The following is a 23511-nucleotide window of genomic DNA, read 5'->3' as shown; positions in this document are numbered from 1 at the left end:
AATAAGATTTGTCTGCCTAAACTTACATACTCAGCAACTATTTCTCTCATGTTTGTGATTTTATTGTGAAAATGTAATTAATTTGTCATAAATGTAAACAAGTCACACATCTTTAGAAAGAGACAAATTACTGACCTAAAAAATTACCCAATAAAACTACTGATTGCAGCTGTGTGCTTATTTGAAATTTATTGAAAATATATGAGGACAGCATGAGATAAAACAGATGAAAATTTTAGCAATATTGTTTGTTTAAAAGGACACACTAAATTGTTGAATGCAACGTGCATAGCACAACACAATATCACTTTAAATGTGTACAACTAGAAATTTGTTTTTTGTGTCTAAGCTGATACATTTACAGATGTTATAAACATAATTAGAAACAGATTATTTAGCGATAATAGCATTACATTGAGAACAAAGCAAAAAATATATAGTATGATGTAGTCATTAAGCAAGGTGAATAATGTGATGTACAGAGTTACTCTGCATGGCATGTTGCATACAATCTTAAACCTACTTTTTTAAGACAAGTATATAAAGCCCTGTACTTGGGTCTCTAATACACCGCTCAACCAGCTTTAAATAAGTTAGGTTTGCCTTTGTGTTGGGGTCAAAGAAGCCCTTGGTGTCATCATCTGCATCAGAAAGGATCTTGTTCATTTCCTCATCAAAGTACCCTCTTTGGTATGCTACTTCCACAGGAACATGATGACTGTGTACAGGATCATCGTGTCTCAGTTGTTATTGTAGTTGATGTTTTAATGGTAGAGATACTTGTTCCTGATTTCTGCAAAACTAATGTTAGAACAGTTTCCAAGAATTTTGCAATAGCTATTGTGCCTGATTTGAACTGCTGCACCAGATCTCTTCTCTTGTCCTCAGTGATGTAGTCAGAGTACAGCAGATCCCAGAGAGAAACCAACTGCCCTTGGAATTTTCCTCCTGCTTTGTTTGTTGTTGTAGACTTCAGGATATGCTTTGTTTGTTCATCAATGAAGAAGTAGTACTCGCCTTTCTTGACAATGACAAGGAGGCTGAGGCCAGTGTTTGGATCTCTAAAACACCGCTCCACAAGCTGTAAGTAGGAGAGGTTTTCCTGTGTGTTGGGATCAAAGAAGCCCTTTGTGTCATCATCTGGATCAGAAAGGATTTTGTTCATTTCCTCATCAAAGTACCCTCTTTGGTACGCCACTTCCACAGGAACACGATGACTGTGTACAGGATCAATAATGCCTCCTGTAGCTATCTGAGCTTCTAGAAGACGAATGCCATGGTCTTTGACAATAAGATCTTTTTTCAAGGCCTGGAACAAAGAGATTGTTTTTCCTGTGTGGGGGTCAGTGTAACCAGTGACTGCCCGCTCTGCAGAGAGCAGTTTGCTTTTCCATTCCGTCCCAACAATCCCTTCGGCCACCGCCTGTTCTACTGACAGTTTTTTGTTCTTCACTGGGTCGATCATAAAGCCAGTGGCAGCCTGTGCCTCTAGCAAAACCAGAGATGTTCCAGGAGTCAGAAGTCCCTTATTTTTGGCTTCAAAGATGCTCATGGTCTTTTTGGTAGACTGGACAAACACACCAGCAATGCTATTTGTTCCTTGTAGGTATTTTCGCACAGAATTCATTTCACTAACATAATCGACTGTGACTATTCCAGAAGTTAGGTCTTTGTACGTTTTCTCATCAATGATTTTGGAATTCAGCATCTCGTCAGCACTCACATCTTTTCTGATGCCTTGGAAACTGGTATTTTGGGTTGTCTCAGTTGTTATTGTAGTTGATGTTTTAATGGTAGAGGTACTTGTTCCTGATTTCTGCAATACTAACGTTAGAACAGTTTCCAAGAATTGTTCAATAGTTATTGAGCCTGATTTGAACTGCTGCACCAGATCTCTTCTCTTGTCCTCAATGATGTAATCAGAGTACAGCAGATCCCAGAGAGAAACCAGCTGCCCCTGGAATTTTCCTCCTGCTTTGTTTGTGGTTGTAGACTTCAGGACATGCTTTGTTTGTTCATCAATGAAGAAGTAGTACTCGCCTTTCTTGACAATGACAAGGAGGCTGAGGCCAGTGTTTGGATCTCTAACACACCGCTCCACAAGCTGTAAGTATGTGAGGTTTTCCTGTGTGTTGGGATCAAAGAAGCCCTTTGTGTCATCATCTGGATCAGAAAGGATTTTGTTCATTTCCTCATCAAAGTACCCTCTTTGGTACGCCACTTCCACAGGAACACGATGACTGTGTACAGGATCAATAATGCCTCCTGTAGCTATCTGAGCTTCTAGAAGACGAATGCCATGGTCTTTGACAATAAGATCTTTTTTCAAGGCCTGGAACAAAGAGATTGTTTTTCCTGTGTGGGGGTCAGTGTAACCAGTGACTGCCCGCTCTGCAGAGAGCAGTTTGCTTTTCCATTCCGTCCCAACAATCCCTGCAGCCACCGCCTGTTCTACTGACAGTTTTTTGTTCTTCACTGGGTCGATCATAAAGCCAGTGGCAGCCTGTGCCTCTAGCAAAACCAGAGATGTTCCAGGAGTCAGAAGTCCCTTATTTTTGGCTTCAAAGATGCTCATGGTCTTTTTGGTAGACTGGACAAACACACCAGCAATGCTATTTGTTCCTTGTAGGTATTTTCGCACAGAATCCATTTCACTAACATAATTGACTGTGACTATTCCAGAAGTTAGGTCTTTGTACGTTTTCTCATCAATGATTTTGGAATTCAGCATCTCGTCGGCACTCACATCTTTTCTGATACCTTGGAAACTGGTATTTTGGGTTGTCTCAGTTGTTATTGTAGTTGATGTTTTAATGGTAGAGGTACTTGTTCCTGATTTCTGCAATACTAACGTTAGAACAGTTTCCAAGAATTGTTCAATAGTTATTGAGCCTGATTTGAACTGCTGCACCAGATCTCTTCTCTTGTCCTCAATGATGTAATCAGAGTACAGCAGATCCCAGAGAGAAACCAGCTGCCCCTGGAATTTTCCTCCTGCTTTGTTTGTGGTTGTAGACTTCAGGATATGCTTTGTTTGTTCATCAATGAAGAAGTAGTACTCGCCTTTCTTGACAATGACAAGGAGGCTGAGGCCAGTGTTTGGATCTCTAACACACCGCTCCACAAGCTGTAAGTATGTGAGGTTTTCCTGTGTGTTGGGATCAAAGAAGCCCTTTGTGTCATCATCTGGATCAGAAAGGATTTTGTTCATTTCCTCATCAAAGTACCCTCTTTGGTACGCCACTTCCACAGGAACACGATGACTGTGTACAGGATCAATAATGCCTCCTGTAGCTATCTGAGCTTCTAGAAGACGAATGCCATGGTCTTTGACAATAAGATCTTTTTTCAAGGCCTGGAACAAAGAGATTGTTTTCCCTGTGTGGGGGTCAGTGTAACCAGTGACTGCCCGCTCTGCAGAGAGCAGTTTGCTTTTCCATTCCGTCCCAACAATCCCTGCAGCCACCGCCTGTTCTACTGACAGTTTTTTGTTCTTCACTGGGTCGATCATAAAGCCAGTGGCAGCCTGTGCCTCTAGCAAAACCAGAGATGTTCCAGGAGTCAGAAGTCCCTTATTTTTGGCTTCAAAGATGCTCATGGTCTTTTTGGTAGACTGGACAAACACACCAGCAATGCTATTTGTTCCTTGTAGGTATTTTCGCACAGAATTCATTTCACTAACATAATCGACTGTGACTATTCCAGAAGTTAGGTCTTTGTACGTTTTCTCATCAATGATTTTGGAATTCAGCATCTCGTCAGCACTCACATCTTTTCTGATGCCTTGGAAACTGGTATTTTGGGTTGTCTCAGTTGTTATTGTAGTTGATGTTTTAATGGTAGAGGTACTTGTTCCTGATTTCTGCAATACTAACGTTAGAACAGTTTCCAAGAATTGTTCAATAGTTATTGAGCCTGATTTGAACTGCTGCACCAGATCTCTTCTCTTGTCCTCAATGATGTAATCAGAGTACAGCAGATCCCAGAGAGAAACCAGCTGCCCCTGGAATTTTCCTCCTGCTTTGTTTGTGGTTGTAGACTTCAGGATATGCTTTGTTTGTTCATCAATGAAGAAGTAGTACTCGCCTTTCTTGACAATGACAAGGAGGCTGAGGCCAGTGTTTGGATCTCTAACACACCGCTCCACAAGCTGTAAGTATGTGAGGTTTTCCTGTGTGTTGGGATCAAAGAAGCCCTTTGTGTCATCATCTGGATCAGAAAGGATTTTGTTCATTTCCTCATCAAAGTACCCTCTTTGGTACGCCACTTCCACAGGAACACGATGACTGTGTACAGGATCAATAATGCCTCCTGTAGCTATCTGAGCTTCTAGAAGACGAATGCCATGGTCTTTGACAATAAGATCTTTTTTCAAGGCCTGGAACAAAGAGATTGTTTTTCCTGTGTGGGGGTCAGTGTAACCAGTGACTGCCCGCTCTGCAGAGAGCAGTTTGCTTTTCCATTCCGTCCCAACAATCCCTTCGGCCACCGCCTGTTCTACTGACAGTTTTTTGTTCTTCACTGGGTCGATCATAAAGCCAGTGGCAGCTTGTGCCTCTAGCAAAACCAGAGATGTTCCAGGAGTCAGAAGTCCCTTATTTTTGGCTTCAAAGATGCTCATGGTCTTTTTGGTAGACTGGACAAACACACCAGCAATGCTATTTGTTCCTTGTAGGTATTTTCGCACAGAATCCATTTCACTAACATAATTGACTGTGACTATTCCAGAAGTTAGGTCTTTGTACGTTTTCTCATCAATGATTTTGGAATTCAGCATCTCGTCGGCACTCACATCCTTTCTGATACCTTGGAAACTGGTATTTTGGGTTGTCTCTGTTGTTATTGTAGTTGATGTTTTAATGGTAGAGGTACTTGTTCCTGATTTCTGCAATACTAACGTTAGAACAGTTTCCAAGAATTGTTCAATAGTTATTGAGCCTGATTTGAACTGCTGCACCAGATCTCTTCTCTTGTCCTCAATGATGTAATCAGAGTACAGCAGATCCCAGAGAGAAACCAGCTGCCCCTGGAATTTTCCTCCTGCTTTGTTTGTGGTTGTAGACTTCAGGATATGCTTTGTTTGTTCATCAATGAAGAAGTAGTACTCGCCTTTCTTGACAATGACAAGGAGGCTGAGGCCAGTGTTTGGATCTCTAACACACCGCTCCACAAGCTGTAAGTATGTGAGGTTTTCCTGTGTGTTGGGATCAAAGAAGCCCTTTGTGTCATCATCTGGATCAGAAAGGATTTTGTTCATTTCCTCATCAAAGTACCCTCTTTGGTACGCCACTTCCACAGGAACACGATGACTGTGTACAGGATCAATAATGCCTCCTGTAGCTATCTGAGCTTCTAGAAGACGAATGCCATGGTCTTTGACAATAAGATCTTTTTTCAAGGCCTGGAACAAAGAGATTGTTTTCCCTGTGTGGGGGTCAGTGTAACCAGTGACTGCCCGCTCTGCAGAGAGCAGTTTGCTTTTCCATTCCGTCCCAACAATCCCTTCAGCCACCGCCTGTTCTACTGACAGTTTTTTGTTCTTCACTGGGTCGATCATAAAGCCAGTGGCAGCCTGTGCCTCTAGCAAAACCAGAGATGTTCCAGGAGTCAGAAGTCCCTTATTTTTGGCTTCAAAGATGCTCATGGTCTTTTTGGTAGACTGGACAAACACACCAGCAATGCTATTTGTTCCTTGTAGGTATTTTCGCACAGAATCCATTTCACTAACATAATCGACTGTGACTATTCCAGAAGTTAGGTCTTTGTACGTTTTCTCATCAATGATTTTGGAATTCAGCATCTCGTCGGCACTCACATCCTTTCTGATACCTTGGAAACTGGTATTTTGGGTTGTCTCTGTTGTTATTGTAGTTGATGTTTTAATGGTAGAGGTACTTGTTCCTGATTTCTGCAATACTAATGTTAGAACAGTTTCCAAGAATTGTTCAATAGTTATTGAGCCTGATTTGAACTGCTGCACCAGATCTCTTCTCTTGTCCTCAATGATGTAATCAGAGTACAGCAGATCCCAGAGAGACACCAACTGCCCCTGGAACTTTCCTCCTGCTTTGTTTGTGGTTGTAGACTTCAGGATATGCTTTGTTTGTTCATCAATGAAGAAGTAGTACTCGCCTTTCTTGACAATGACAAGGAGGCTGAGGCCAGTGTTTGGATCTCTAACACACCGCTCCACAAGCTGTAAGTATGTGAGGTTTTCCTGTGTGTTGGGATCAAAGAAGCCCTTTGTGTCATCATCTGGATCAGAAAGGATTTTGTTCATTTCCTCATCAAAGTACCCTCTTTGGTACGCCACTTCCACAGGAACACGATGACTGTGTACAGGATCAATAATGCCTCCTGTAGCTATCTGAGCTTCTAGAAGACGAATGCCATGGTCTTTGACAATAAGATCTTTTTTCAAGGCCTGGAACAAAGAGATTGTTTTCCCTGTGTGGGGGTCAGTGTAACCAGTTACTGCCCGCTCTGCAGAGAGCAGTTTGCTTTTCCATTCCGTCCCAACAATCCCTTCGGCCACCGCCTGTTCTACTGACAGCTTTTTATTCCTAACTGGGTCGATCATAAAGCCAGTGGCAGCCTGTGCCTCCAGTAAAACCAAAGATGTTCCAGGAGACAGAAGTCCCCTATTTTTAGCTTCATTGATGCTCATGTTCTGTTTGGTAGACTGGATATGAACACCAGCAATACAGTTTGTTGCCCCAAGGTACTTTTGTATGGATTCCATTTTGTTAATATCATCGTCTTGTACTTCTTCATTGATAAGCTTACTAAACATGTCTTTAGAAATAATTTTTGCTTCAAAGAGTTCACTTGCCGACACTTGTTTTCTCAGACCTTTAAATGAATGTTTTTTTGTTGTTATCTCAATTATTATCGCTGTAACCACTTCTTTTATCTCTTCGATGGACAGTTTTTTCAGTTTGTACAGGTCAAGAAACTCTTTCCTTTTCTCTGCAGATATGTACTCTGAGTGTAGTGCATCCCAAAGTGGTACACGTTTACCTTCAAACTTTGCAGCATTGATGATCACTGATTTCTCTTTGAAGACATTTACTATATGTTTGTCATTGTAGATTGAGCTTTCAACACTTTTTTCATCTACTGGGAGAAGTAGTAGTCCAGTGGTTGAATCTCTCACACATTTCTGCTTGAGTTGATAGTAAGTAAGCTGTTCTTTTGTGTTTGGGTCTGAAAACCCTTTTTCTCTACCACTGGGATTTGCCAGAAGCTCACTGGTCTCCCTATCCATGTATCCTTGCATTATTGCCCTCTGAATAGGTATCCGGTAGCTTCCAATCGGATCAATTATCCCTCCTGTTGCGAGCTGTGCATCTAAAAGATGCAATCCATGGTTTCGAGGGATGATACCTTTTTTCATTGCTTCAAATAAGGATATTTGCGCATCTGTGTATGGGTCTGTGAAACCAGTAACGGCACGTTCAGCCAAGAGTAAGTGATCTAATATCTCTGGTCCAATAAGTTGAGCTCTGGCAGCCTCCATTACAGAGAGATGTTCTTTTCTGATTGGATCAATAATATATCCAGTTGCTGCTTGAGCCTCAAGCAACATCAGCACTGCATCAGAACTGAGCAAGCCTTCAGTTTTTGCAGTGTATAAATTTACCACTTTTTCTGATGGATAAAGCTTTACTCCTGCAATACTTCCAGTGCCTTTCAAGTACCTTTGTACAGATTCAAGTTTCACCACACTTTCAGTGGTAGCTTTACCATCTTGCAAATCCTTGTAAGTTTTGGCTTCAATAATTCCAGAATCATGCAGCTTTCGCAAAGAAACAGATTTTCTCAAGCCCATTGTTGTTTGATCAATTGCTTCTTTCTGTTCCAGTTTTTGGATTGTTCTGGTAACCATTGTGGCAACATCCTTTATATTTATTTTGCCCAAAGAGTATTGTTCAAAGCACTGCTGCCTCTGTTCTTCAGTGAAGAACACAGAGTGAATTACCTCCCAAAGAGATAGTGATTTTCCAGAGAAACACCCAACAGGAATGACAACAGTGTTTTCCAAAAACTCTTCCTTAATCTCAGCATCTGAGAGAATTTTTGGTGCTTTTGCTTGTGTTTTCCCTTTTTCACCCAGTGGAAGAAGGAAAAGACCGGTGTCATGATCCTTGATGCATTTTGCCATCATCTCCATGTAGGTCAGATTTTTTTGAGTAGTGGAATCAAAAAATCCTTTGGTGTCATCACTGGTATCAGCAAGTTTCTGGTTTAAGTCAGCATCAATATAGCCCTTCCTGAAAGCAACTTCAAGTGGCAAATGTAGACATGTTAAGGGATCAATGATGCCACCTGTAGCAATCTGGGCTTCAAGTAGACGTATGCCATGTTGCTTAAGAATGAGATCCTTCTTCATGGCTTCAAAAAGTGATATTGTCTTGCCAGTGTATGGGTCTTTGTAACCAGTCACTGCTTTCTCAGCAGCCAGGAGTTTTTCATACAACTCAGGAGCTATGACTTTATGCTTCAAGGCCTCCTCAACAGTGAATTTCTTGTTCTGTAGTGGATCAACAATAAACCCAGTGGCAGCCTGTGCTTCAAGAAGACACAGGGCAGTGCCAGGGGTAACAAGACCCTCTTTTTTGGCTTGATGGATGCTAATTATCTGATTAGACTTTTGCACAATTATACCAGCTATACAGCTTGTTCCTCTGAGGAAGGTCCTCACAGTGTCCATCTCAAGAAGATCTTTGATCATTAGCTTCCCCTTAAGCAAGTCTTTGTATATTTTTTCATCTATGATGCCCATATTCAGCAGCTCCAAAATGGAGACTTTTCCCCTCAGACCGTTGATGCTGAGATCTGCATTTCTTTGTACTTCTTTAGTTTCAATGATTTCTAAAATTATTGTAATTATTTCTTCGATTGTGATTGTTTTTGACTTGTGGCATTTGATCAGCTCTTGCCTTTTGTCCTCAGACAAATAATCAGAGTTAATGAGCTCCCAGAGTGTTACTCGCTTGTTGCTGAACCTACCATATCTCACAGAGACATATGTTGTTTGGAATGCCTCTTTGGTGCTGTCTGGAATCATGATTATGTTTTCTTTCCCTTTGATTGGCAAAAGGCAAAGACCTGTACTTTGGTCAGTCACACATCTGGACATAAGCTGCAAATAAGTAAGGTTTTCATGAGTGTTTGGGTCAAAAAATCCTTTTGTGTCATCAGTTGGATCGTCGAGAATCTGATTCATTACAGTATCGAAGTATCCCCGTTTGTAAGCTATATGAACTGGAATGCGATGGCTATTTACAGGATCGATAATGCCCCCTGTGGCAATCTGGGCCTCCAGCAGACGTATGCCATGATCTTTTACAATTAAATATTTTTGCATTGCCTGGAACAATGAGATTTTATTACCGGTGTAAGGATCATGGTAACCTGTCACTGCCTTCTCTGCCGAGCATAGTTTTGCGTGAAGATCAACCCCTACCACCTGTGCCTTCACAGCGTCATCAACAGAGAATTTTCGATTAGCAATTGGATCAATAATGAATCCTGTTGCTGCCTGGGCTTCCAGCAGAATGAGTGACGTTCCTGGCCTTAGAATTCTTTTTTGTCTAGCCTGGTAGATTGACATGACTTGGGAATTAGGAAGCAGCACACCAGCAATGCTTGGTTTACCTTGTAGGTATGTTTGCACTGATTCATTCTCTGTGACATCTTTTACAGTCATTTTTCCTCTTTTGAGATCTTCTAGATCATTCTGAGTGATAATGTCAGCCTCAACAAGTTGGGTTGCACTGACCTTTTCTCTTATGCCCTCAAAAATTACATTGGCTGTTTTCACTGATTGTTCAATTATCTCCAGGACTTTGGTGATTATCATATCAATTGTAAGTGTTCTGATTCTGTATTGACTGATAATATCTTGCCTTTGCTTTTCAGTGAAATATTCACTCATGAGTAATTCCCAGAGTGATACAGTCATTCCCATATACTTCCCACATGTAACTTTTACCATGACATCCTTGAAGATTTTTTTGATGTCATAGCCAATGAACGTGTGATTGAGATTGCTTGACTGATCCTGAATGGGCAGCAATGTGAGTCCTGTTGAGAGGTCAATGACACAACGACTCAGCAGTTGCAGGTATGTAAGATTTTCCTTTGTGTTTGGGTCAAAGAATCCTTTAGTGTCGTCTCCAGGATCCTCAAGAATGGCATTCATTTCCTTGTCAAAGAAGCCACGCTTGTATGCTACATCCACAGGAACTCTGTGACTGTTTATTGGATCGATAATACCACCAGTTGCAATTTGTGCCTCAAGTAAACGAATCCCATGCTCCTTCACAATCAATTCCTTCTTTAGAGCTTGAAAAAGGGAAATGGTTTCACCAGTGTATGGATTATTGTAACCAGTGACTGCACGTTCTGCCGCAAGCAATTTTGCATGGTACTCTGGTCCTACAAGGTTTTGTTTAATGGCATCATCTACATTGAAAGTCTTGTTTTCAACTGGATCAATCATGAAGCCAGTTGCAGCCTGGGCTTCTAGCAGAATCAAAGCAGAACCAGGCATGATTATTCCTTGTCTCATTGCCTGATAGATGCTCATTTTCTTATTAGATGAGAGCACAGCTACTCCCCCAATGCTGCCTTTACCTTCTAGGTATTCTTTTACTCTCTCCATTAGCATCACATCCTGGGTGGTTGTCTTGCACTTTTGCAGATTGTCATATGTTTGTTGGTCAATTATTTTTGATGTCAGGAGCTCAACAGAGGTTACACCTCTGCGAAGGCCTTTGAACGTGATGTAGACTGGGAACAGCAGTAAACCAGTTTCTGGGGCTACAGTGCATTTCTCCATCAGTAATGGATAGGTGAGGTTTTCCTGAGAGTTTGGGTCATAGAATACTTTTAGAACATCCATTTGGTCTCTGAATAGTTCTTTATCATAGTGACCCTTCTCACAAGCTTGCTCCTCTGTTATGTAGCATTTTTCAATGGGATCATAGATCCCTTTAGCAGAGATCTGTGCTTTAAGTAATCGAATGCCATATTCTTTTGGGATGACTTCCTTCTGCATGGCCTGATACAGTGATATTTGTTGGTTGGTGTAAGGATCTATGTAACCATTGATGGCCTTTTCTGCGAAATGAAGTTTTTCTTTCATTTCACGTCCGACAATCCCTTCCTTGACTGCGTCTTCAACAGAGAGCTGTCTGTTTTTGATGGGATCGATGATTCCTCCAGTTGCAGCTTGGGCTTCTAACAGTGCCAAACATGTTCCTGGTTTCAGCAAGCGCTTCTTATAGGCTTTGTATATAGTAATGGTTTCATTTGAATGTTCTAGGAAAACTCCAGCTACTGTCCCCCGAGAATTACAGTTTTCCTGAACTGGCATTTTTGGTGGATTTTTCTTGCACCCAGGTCTGTGGATTACATAAGGCAAACATAACAATTATTAGTTGTGCATTTAAATCGTTTTCTAAACTGATACATTTAAGTTAGCTACATATTTTATTTACCGTATAATCACAAGGAAATGTCAACATTGGCACCAGTTACACTTAGCTAGTTACACCACAAAACCACATTATTAATTGAATAATCCTTTAAAGCTTGTGCTTAACTCTAACAATGGATGCATTAATCTTCACACTTCAACCCTTTTATTACATGTCCTGACAAGAAAAACTTATTGAGCAATACATTATTCAGAAGAGTCTATTATGCATGAAACATGTAAGCAGTAGAAAACTGGAAATACAGGTTGTTGTTGTACTCATGAAGAACATTATCACAGACATAATAAAGAATCAATGTTCCAGATAAAGGCTTTTCACTTGTCAGTTACACAAACATGCACAAAAGAGCTCCTTTTGTTAGAGATGCATTGATACAATTATAACAAATATGAATCAACTGTTTAAAGCATGGTAATTATTGGTGGAATTGGTACTTGACCATTGAGGCATGTGAAACTTACTTTCCCATTTACAATAATTAGGAGTTTGTATTAAGGTAACCCTGTAGTATCTGTGTTCCCTGCCAGCTTTTTGGGTGTGTTGGGTAAAAGGCATAGCCTCCAGTTTTTTTAGGGGGGCATAATCACATTAAAAATTAAATTTTCTGTCATTCATTTTAGCCAGAAGCCATTCATCAAAACACATCTGGAAAATATTTAGGTTGTTAATCATCCTGTCTATGCTAATTTTTTATTTTCTTTTCTAGCTAGACTTCCACTGCAAATCAGATTGTCACTAACTTTTCAGGATGCACATGAAAATTTGGACAACAGTCAAATACATAGTTTAATAACCAAAAAATGGTGGCTAGTTGGAATACGAAGCATTCTACAGGATATCTGCATGTTTTATCTAGATCACACAAAGCATTTTAATACAGTGTGTAAATGCATGAAATGGGACTTGAATATTATTGGATCTGCAAGTTGGCTCTTTAAAAGTGGGTTTTACAGTAGCTGAACTGTACTGACTCTTTTTTCTAATGCCTGACAAAATGGCAGAACAGAAATACATAGATCACATTTCAATACTACTGTAGCATATCAAATTATAATGTCACTGTGAACAAAATGTTCTGTAAATGGTTATATTTTCTTCCATTCTTTGAATACAATGTGACCTAAGACCAAAACTGAAAAGTAAAACAATTTATTTAGTTATTCCGTCACAAGGCTGTGACTTTATAAAACACTGTTAACATAAAATATTTTATGCAAAATTTTCTTGGATTTTTTTATGAAGGCTCATCACCATTGCATTCAGTCATGAATAATTTTCTTCTACCAGATATAAGCAGTTTTAAGCCCTTGCACAATGAAAAGGGCTGCAATTGGGCTGCCCTCAATCCTTCCAGTCCAAATATGTTTAAAATTCTGAGAATGCACAGTGCTAGGCATCAATAAGAACTAGTAACATGAAAACTTAACCCTTACATTTCATGAATCAGCTGATTTTGTGTGCATCTAAGTAACCCTACAACAGCTCTCAGCAAAGTATGACTACTACTTCAGTTACACTTTCTACGAAGCTGTGCTTGTGTGCCATATATGTCTGTTCTTAATGAATTACAAAGGTATTCATAATGCCTTATAATACACTATGTAATATGTGATCATAGTTATAATACATTTTAATACCTATAGTTACAGCATTAAATTGTTTATCATAACACAATTACACATACAGTAACACATGAAATTTGGAATTGATTGTGTGTTTTAATGCATTATATTGTTTAAAATTACCATGAATTTACATGCAACTGATTATTAGATGTCTAATAACTTCATAATGCATATTTATGTCTGAAAGTATATCACTTCTTCTGTAATTCTGTGTGAATAACATTTACTATCTACTAGCTACTATACTAAACTACTAGCATGTATCATAACAATCAAGTGTCAAGCAAACTGAAGTATAGGTGTAGTTAGAAGGTTTGGCATACATATTGGGAGTTAAAGGGATAGTTCACCCAAAAATGAAAATTCTCTCATGATTTACTCACCTTCCTGGTATCCCAGATGTGTATGACTTTCTTTCTTCTAAGATTTTTAGAAGAATATTTCAGCTCTGTAGGTCCTCACAATACAAGTGAATGGGTACCAAAATGTAATGCTCCACAACCCATATAAAGGGAGCATAAAAGTAATCCAAATGACTCCAGTGGTTAAATCCATGTGTTCAGACACGATATGATAGTAGGTTTGGGTGAGAAACAGATCAATATTTAAGTAATTTTTAATAATAAATTCTCCTCCTTGCCCAGTAGGGGGTGATATGCATGAAGAATGTGAATCACCAGAAACACAAGAAGGAGAATGTAAAAGTGGAGGCTGACTGAATAAGGAGGAGAATTGATAGTAAAAAAAAAAGGGCTTAAATATTGACCTGTTTCTTACCCACACCAATCATATCACTTCTGAAGTTATGGATTTGACCACCAGATTCATCTGCAGTACTTTTATGTTGCCCTTATGTGGATTTTGGAGCTTCAACATTTTGGCACCCATTCACTTTCATTGTATGGAATTCTTCTAAAAGTCTGCTTTCAGCAGATGAAAGAAAGTCATGCACATCTGGGATGGCATGAGGGTGTGTAAATGGGTGAACTAACAATTTAAAAGTTGACTTTTTGTATTGTAGCCCTTCTAATGTTACTGCCCCATAACAAATTGTTTGTGTTATAGCATTCATTATTGGTAAATTGCACTTGTAAATGAAAAATGAAAATATAATGTAAATATTTAACTGGTCATCAGAAAAGTACATTACTCAGTATGATCATCACTGTTCCAAAGGTGTCCAAGTGTGCACTTTCTGCAAATATTTACCCTTACATTGAGGCAGAGTGTTTTATTCTCTTAGACCTATTTATTGCTAGGTGTGGTGAGAGTTAACAGATGTTTAACACAATGCATGGATTGTGGCACATACACTTACTTCACATACTGTAAAACAAAACAAAAAATATAAATATCTAAAACATCCTAAATCAAGATGTTTACTTGAGAAGCAAAATTGTATAAAATAAGACGTGTTTTCAGAGAATATACCTTGAATTAATTGTTTTCTTTAGCCATTGACCAATTACTTTTTCTTGTTTTAACTTCAATTTGTAATTTTTATTTATGTTTAAAAAAAAAAAAATACTCATTAAGAATTAATTTATTTTTGCAGTGTATCAGCTCTAGCTCTAATCAAACCACAATACACACCTTTAGGTTGTTATCTGAAACCAATAAATAATTTACTTGAACTATCTTACCCTTTGTGTCAGTTGTCTTGAAGTTCTAGTTGGAATGATGCTGAGGCCACGTTTCTGCTGATTAAGGGTTGAAGTAAGTTGAAGTAAGCACAATGCGTTGCCTTAGTGAAAAACTGAGCATGCTTCCTTCCTTTTCACAGTTTATTATACTGATCTGACAGGGCCAAAACCCACCCTCAGGAACACTCCCTTCTCTCGGTGGAGATGCATCAAATATCCTGCAGCTGAGTGAAGGAATGTCCCTCTCCTTATTGTCATGCATTTACACTAGCCCAAAGCACATCTCAGCCATAAGAAGTAAACTCATAATGATTAACCATATAAAAAATCAAGTCTGCTTAAACAATGAATTTTGGGAAACACTTTACAAAAACATTTCATTTGTTAACATTAGTTGATGTATTAGGAATTATTAACTAACAATGAACAATAAAATATTACAGCATTTATTTATCTTGTTAAATGTTAGTTTTTGAGAATGCAGTTGTTCTTTGTGAGTTCATGTTAGTTTATAATGCATTAACTTATGTAAACAAATACAGCTTTTAAAAATGTCTTAGTATATCTTGAAATTAACATTAACCAAGATTAGCAAATGCTGTAAAATAATTGTTTCTCATTAGTTCATTTCAAATTTTGTAGTTAAGTAATGTTAATAAATAGAACCTTGTGTCTGGAACTTTAAATGTGGGTTTTGGGAAAAACCACTATGGCTGCCAATTTTGTTTTGTTTTATTCTCTCTGTGAATTCTGTTGCTGGCTGACATTTCAGATTATGGTGGAGCAATCTGTATTTTTTATTTTATTTTATTTTTTCAGTCAAGTATACTGTATGTGTTATGAAGACCTGTTCTCAGATTGTATCATTGTTCATCACTTTTCACAGGAATTCTGTTCTTATGCTCGTACATGGACAGTTTCTGTTTATCATTTCAAATGTCTTTATACAAATAGTGCATGGCCTGTGATTTCTTGTCTCTAGATGAGTCACATAATGAGATTTCTCTACCTGCACTTCTTGGTTTTGGGGTAAAAATATCCTTAAGGGAGGTGGAGGTATCATATCAGATTGAGACACCAGTCCATAGTGCAAGTTTCTTTTAAAATGAAATATATACTATATTAATGCATTACTGTACTTATTCATTGCACTACTGTAAGAATACATGCTTGTAAGCTGTTATCCTATTTGCATGCTCCATCTATGTTCATCAAGTGTAATACACTACAATATCTACCTCACTTCGTCATCACTTTAGGAGCGCCCCAAATCGCACACTTCTACTTTCACACTCCTGTTTTTATGATACTTTGAAATGGTGAAAGTGTTTGTATTTAGTGTCTACTGGACACTGTATTCAGTGTTTGTCTTGTAAAGACCTTTTTTAATTGGAGAGACATTGAGTGTGTTTACATGCAAATCAATACAGTGATAACTACCAAAAATCATGTTTTAAATATTTTCTTTTGATGATTTTAAAATCATTGGGTTATTCTTTGCTTCTGACATCAAAACATTAACAGGCATTGCACTTGTAATGAAAAATATAATGTAAATATTTAACTGGTCATCAGAAAAGTACATTACTCAGTATGATCATCACTGTTCCAAAGGTGTCCAAGTGTGCACTTTCTGCAAATATTTACCCTTACATTGAGGCAGAGTGTTTTATTCTCTTAGACCTATTTATTGCTAGGTGTGGTGAGAGTTAACAGATGTTTAACACAATGCATGGATTGTGGCACATACACTTAGTTCACATACTGTAAAACAAAACAATAAATATAGACTTTCTTAATCAGTGTTTTGTCTTCCAGTAAAAATATCTAAACATCCTAAATCAAGATGTTTACTTGAGAAGCAAAACTGTATAAAATAAGACTTGTTTTCAGAGAATATACCTTCAATTATTTTTTTTCTTTAGCCATTGACCAATTACTTTTTCTTGTTTTAACTTCAATGTTTTTTTTTTTTTTTTTTTTAATGTTTAAAAACAAGGCAGCAAAAAAAAAAAAAAAAAATATATATATATATATATATATATATATATATATATATATATATATATATATATATATATATATATATATATATATATATATAGTGGGTAAGATATCTGAATCTAATTACATTTCACTTCTCAAATAAATTTGTCTTACAACAAAAATACTCATTAAGAATTAATTTATTTTTGCAGTGTATCAGCTCTATCTCTAAGCAAACCACAATACACACCTTTAGGTTGTTATCTGAAACCAATAAATAATTTACTTGAACTATCTTACCCTTTGTGTCAGTTGTCTTGAAGTTCTAGTTGGAATGATGCTGAGGCCACGTTTCTGCTGATTAAGGGTTGAAGTAAGTTGAAGTAAGCACAATGCGTTGCCTTAGTGAAAAACTGAGCATGCTTCCTTCCTTTTCACAGTTTATTATACTGATCTGACAGGGCCAAAACCCACCCTTAGGAACACTCCCTTCTCTCGGTGGAGATGCATCAAATATCCTGCAGCTGAGTGAAGGAATGTCCCTCTCCTTATTGTCATGCATTGACACTAGCCCAAAGCACATCTCAGCCATAAGAAGTAAACTCATAATGATTAACCATATAAAAAATCAAGTCTGCTTAAACAATGAATTTTGGGAAACACTTTACAAAAACATTTCATTTGTTAACATTAGTTGATGTATTAGGAATTATTAACTAACAATGAACAATAAAATATTACAGCATTTATTTATCTTGTTAAATGTTAGTTTTTGAGAATGCAGTTGTTCTTTGTGAGTTCATGTTAGTTTATAATGCATTAACTTATGTAAACAAATACAGCTTTTAAAAATGTCTTAGTATATCTTGAAATTAACATTAACCAAGATTAGCAAATGCTGTAAAATAATTGTTTCTCATTAGTTCATTTCAAATTTTGTAGTTAAGTAATGTTAATAAATAGAACCTTGTGTCTGGAACTTTAAATGTGGGTTTTGGGAAAAACCACTATGGCTGCCAATTTTGTTTTGTTTTATTCTCTCTGTGAATTATGTTGCTGGCTGACATTTCAGATTATGGTGGAGCAATCTGTATTTTTTATTTTATTTTATTTTTTCAGTCAAGTATACTGTATGTGTTAAAAACAACAATGAAGACCTGTTCTCAGATTGTATCATTGTTCATCACTTTTCACAGGAATTCTGTTCTTATGCTCGTACATGGACAGTTTCTGTTTATCATTTCAAATGTCTTTATACAAATAGTGCATGGCCTGTGATTTCTTGTCTCTAGATGAGTCACATAATGAGATTTCTCTACCTGCACTTCTTGGTTTTGGGGTAAAAATATCCTTAAGGGAGGTGGAGGTATCATATCAGATTGAGACACCAGTCCATAGTGCAAGTTTCTTTTAAAACTAAATATATACTATATAAATGCATTACTGTACTTATTCATTGCACTACTGTAAGAATACATGCTTGTAAGCTGTTATCCTGTTTGCATGCTCCATCTATGTTCATCAAGTGCAATACACTACAATATCTACCTCACTTCGTCATCACTTTAGGAGCGCCCCAAATCGCACACTTCTACTTTCACACTCCTGTTTTTATGATACTTTGAAATGGTGAAAGTGTTTGTATTTAGTGTCTACTGGACACTGTATCCAGTGTTTGTCTTGTAAAGACCTTTTTTAATTGGAGAGACATTGAGTGTGTTTACATGCAAATCAATACAGTGATAACTACCAAAAATCATCTTTTTTAACAAATTTTTGTTGATTTTAAAATCATTGGGTTATTCTTTGTTTCTGACATCAAAACATTAACAGGCATGCACACAACACTTACGCAGATTGTATAAATCAGTATAGGTGTTTACATCCAACGTAAAATCGGGGTAGTTTGTAAAAATCTACCAATCCATTTTTGCTAAAAATATTTATGACGTTACCTTGAAAAACGAAAACATTTAAAGAGTTTACATGACCTTACACGTTGTTGGGTTATCAAGCATGAAAACTGTGAAAAATCAGCTCATTCAAAAAATTCCACAATGCAAGAAAGCTGTTTAAATGAGACTTGAAATAATCAGATTATTCTCTGCTTGTGCATATTAGATAAGCTCGTAAGATGCTGATAAAGATTTTTTCAGTATATGTAACGCAAAATCAAGGTAATTAGCAAAAATCTTCCTGTGACCTTACCCAGGTCATAAAGGAAACTCATTTAAGGCATTTACAAAACCGTACACGTTGTATGATTATTAAAGGGATAGTTCACCAAAAAATGAAAATTATTACATTATTTACTCACCCTCATGATATTCTATGTTTGTATGACTTTCTTTCTTCGCCAGAACACATTTGAAGAAAAATAGAAACATTTCTCGGCTCAGTAGGCCCTTAATATGCAAGTGAATGATGATACGATTTTTAAAGCTCCATAAATCACAGACAGTCAGCATAAACATCATCCATACACCTCAAGCTGTTAAATTACATCATAAATTACACGATCGCTTTTGGTGTGAAAAATAGAAATATTTAAGTACTTTTTTTTTTTAACTCTAAATCATGCTTCCAGTCAGAAGCGGTACGCGCGTGACGTAATCACATTGGCATTTGAAACACACGAGAATTGATGCACATGAGTCACAGCCGGAAGAGCAGCACTGTTTCAAGTAAATAGGAGAAACGCTGTTTTGGTTTAGATTTGTACTGATCTGTTTCTTTACTCACAATGGTGCGTTTGTGTGCTTATCCTGGATGTCTCAACTGAGAGGAGAATGTGACATAACGTCCGTATAATGGCAATGGTGATACGTCACACGAGAGACCGCATGATCTCCACCCTCTCGTGAAGCTTAACATAAGCAATGATTTAGAGTTAAAAAGTACTTAAATATTGATATTTTTTTGCACCAAATGTGATCGTATCACTTTAGACCACTGGAGTCATATCGATGACATTTATGCTGACTGGAGCTTCAAAAATCATATCACCATCCATCTGCATTTGCACCTACTGAGCTAAGATATTTTTCAAATTTTCTTCAAATGTGTTCTGATGAAGAAAGAAATTCATACACACCTGAGATGTCATGAGGGCGAGTAAATAATAAGAGAATTCATTTTTTGGGTGAACTTTCCCTTTAAGCATAATTGCTGTAGGAACGAATGTGCATGTAAACACTTTTATTATTTCATTTTGACCACACAGAAGAGAAATCACAATGAACTGACTTTGACATATTAGTTCAAAATTCTTCTTGGAACATACTACATTTTGAAAAGAATTGATAGTCAGAAAACGGGTGCAATTGAAAGCTATTTCTCTTCTCATCAAGTTGATGATACTGTGGATTTAGAGTTCATTATCTCTCAAATTCTGTTTTTCAGATAATCACTTTTCGAAACAGTGTGTATTGAATTCTGCCACTTGTGAGAGAAAATGATTATCCTAACTTGACATGCCTTTTTTTCTTGACCCTAGTCTATTTGCACAGTAGAAACAGGATCATTAGATAGGCTTTGCATATTTTCAAGTATTTTTGATGCCTTGCCTAATGGGTAAGATGGAATGCTGTCACCCACACACTTTCAAAGAAATAGAAGGTGTGACTCAAGAACTATGTAAAGCTGCAGTGTTTTGCATGCAGTGTCTGATCTCTGTGTTATCTGTCTCAAAGTAGTGACATTTTTTATAACAGGGAGTGAGAAAGATGATATAGGCACAGAATGAAATCCTGCTCTACCTACCCCTCTTGGTTTTTGTGTAAACATACCTTGAAGAAAGCAAATGTACAGTATAATGACTGGTGAAGACACTAGTTGTTAATATCTTTCCATAAATTAATAATGCCATACATTAGTGATTAAGAGTTCAGAATTGTTAATGTAATACTGCATGTTTCAAGAGAACAGGTTGGCAAGAACTAGATTTAACTGAGAGTCACATTTGTGCACTGCATGCTGATCTAATTCAGACACTGAAGGAAAAACAAAGTCTTTTCAGCCATGTTGTCATGACTCCAACATCTTAATTTTCATATTACAGACAGGATCAAGTAATTATTTTAGAAAACCTACCTGATTAGAACTGTGGCAAAGTGAAAGGTGTGATGGTTAATTTGTTTGTATGCTTCTATGAGAGTTCGAGTGTGTGCACAAAGCAGAGGACTGGGGGAATGCAGTAAACATCCTGGGGCTAAATTACCCAAATTCACTGTTTGCCAGTTTCTAGTGATAGGGGGTTTCATAACCAGCAGGTACATGTGCAAACAGCTCTAACATTCTTGAGATGTTAAGATATCTCAATTTTCTGGCTAATTACTTAGTATGCTAAGCCTTCCGATACAGGTGCAGTTAAGGTGAACTGACTGAAAAACTATGTGAAATTTGGCCAGATGAAACAAGGTGGGGCAGTTTTAGCGTCTGAATCCCATGAAGTTTCCTTTTCTGAAGAAAAAACCCAGGCATCTGTTGACTGAAAAAGGTTACACCTATCATTTATATCTTCACAACCACTCAGATGGAAATATAAAGGTATGGCCCATATTGCACACCATTAGCAAAGTTAAGCTTGAAATGCAAAGGATTTCATCTGTAGTAAAAAGTAAAAAATAAATAAATAAATAATAAAAAAAAAAAAAATAAAAAAAAAAAATAAAAAAAAATATATATATATATATATACACACACACACACACAGCCACAACATTAAAACCACCTGCCTAATATTGTGAAGGCCCCCTCATGCCGCCAAAACAGCACCAACCCGCATCTCAGAATAGCATTCTGAGACGCTATTCTTCTCAACACAATTGTACAGAGCAGCTATCTGAGTTACCGTAGACTTTGTCAGTTCGAACCAGTCTGGCCATTCTCTGTTGAGCTCTCTCATCAACAAGGCATTTCTGTCTGCAGACCTGCTGCTCACTGGATGTTTTTTGTTTTTGGCACCGTTCGGAGTACATTCTAGAGACGTTTGTGTGTGAAAATCCCAGGAGATCAGCAGTTACAGAAATACTCAAACCAGCCCGTCTGGCACCAACAATAATCCATGTGATTATCTAAATAGCAAATCCTGTGGCAGCAGTGCAGTGCACAAAATCATTCAGATACGGGTCAGGAGCTTCAGTTAATGTTCACATCAACCATCAGAATGGGGAAAAAATGTGATCTTAGTGATTTGGACCGTGGCATGATTGTTGGTGCCAGACGGGCTGGTTTGAGTATTTCTGTAACTGCTGATCTCCTGGGATTTTCATGCACAACAGTCTCTAGAATTTACTCCGAATGGTGCCAAAAACAAAATACACCAGTGAGCGGCAGTTCTGTGGACAGAAACACCTTGTTGATGAGAGAGGTCAACAGAGAATAGCCAGACTGTTTCGAACTGACAAAAGTTTACAGTAACTCAGATAACCGCTCTGTACAATTGTGTTGAGAAGAATAGCATCTCAGAATGCTATTCTGAGATGTGGGTTGGCGCTGTTTTGGCGGCACGAAGGGGACCTACACAATATTAGGCAGGTGGTTTTAATGTTGTGGTGATCGGTGAGTATATATATATATATATATATATATATATATATATATATATATATATATATATATATATATATATTTTTTTTTTTTTTTTTTTTATTTTTTTATTTATTTTTTGCTTAATAGCATTTTTGAGTGAACTCCATGCGATATTATGCAATAAACAAAGTACAACTAAGTTCAGCCAGCAAGATTACCCTTATTATTTATATTCGCAAACAGACATCGCAATGTCCACAAAACAAGCCTTTGTATGTCAAGACTATTTGAGAGCAATTGACCACTGTACATATGCTCAGTCCAGGTTCTCACTTGGGCCTGTTTTTGAGTCATAGAAACTAGGAAATGTACTGTAAATGAATTAGAATCTACATATAAATACATGTTAGACCAACAATATTCCCCCATGTGTGCCCAACTTACCTAAAAAAAGTCATCTGGATAAACACTTTCTATTGTACATTAAGTTCCCAACATGCATCAATTATACATCTACTGTTATAGGATTATTGTTTTTTTTCTTGCTAGGTTTATTTTATGCTATTAATTTCTTGTTGTGTGGTGATGTTTAGAGCTCATCTTTTCACTTTATTGATGTGTATATTGATTATTACTGTTATTGGGGTTCATGTTAAGTGATGAGTGTCAATGTTTATCTATCTTTAAAAATACTCGTAAAACAATAGTTCACCCAAAAATTACAATTCTATCATAATTTATTCAACCTCATAGCATTTCAAAAACATATGATTTTATTTCTTTCACGGAACACAAAAAGAGATGTTAGGCAGTATGTTAGTCTCAGCAACCATTTACCATCATAGCATCCTTTTTGTGACCGAGGCTAACGTTCTGCTTAACATCTTCTTATGTGTTCAATGGAAGAAATTAATACGGGTTTGGAAAAACAGGAGGGTGAAGATTACTTTTTTTTTTTTTTTTTTTGACAGCATGCACTCAAGTTATTTAAATCAAGTGTTTTTTTTTTTTTGTTTGTTTTTTTTTCTATTAGGGGTTCCAAGTAAATTGTATCCCCCCACTGGACTCAAACAATGGATCACCTTTTCTGTTCATTGTTCCTATGTCTTCCAAAGTAGCACCTTAAAATAGCCTGAAAAACAGGAAGATAAGAGAGGATGAGAAAGATATATATATATATATATATATATATATATATATATATATATATATATATAT

General features: G+C 37.3%; 1 protein-coding gene across 1 annotated transcript; it reads right to left on the bottom strand.

Annotated features, from left to right (window-relative positions):
* Window positions 1–172: 172 nt before the first annotated feature.
* eppk1 (epiplakin 1) lies at window positions 173–11398 on the bottom strand. The gene has a single exon (XM_051664422.1). It carries the CDS (start codon window positions 11381–11383, stop codon window positions 731–733), a length of 10653 nt encoding a protein of 3550 aa, XP_051520382.1. The 5' UTR covers window positions 11384–11398; the 3' UTR covers window positions 173–730.
* Between the last annotated feature and the right edge of the window lie 12113 nt (window positions 11399–23511).

The sequence above is a fragment of the Myxocyprinus asiaticus genome, chromosome 30 (assembly GCF_019703515.2).
Source record: "Myxocyprinus asiaticus isolate MX2 ecotype Aquarium Trade chromosome 30, UBuf_Myxa_2, whole genome shotgun sequence".
Lineage (NCBI taxonomy): Eukaryota > Metazoa > Chordata > Actinopteri > Cypriniformes > Catostomidae > Myxocyprinus > Myxocyprinus asiaticus.
The sequence above is the reverse complement of the archived record's forward strand: the minus strand, read 5'-3'. Positions and strand labels throughout refer to the sequence as shown.

Excerpts from the sequence above, each read along its gene's own strand:
- eppk1 (XM_051664422.1), bottom strand. The coding sequence starts at position 11,383 with ATGCCAGTTCAGGAAAACTGTAATTCTCGGGGGACAGTAGCTGGAGTT.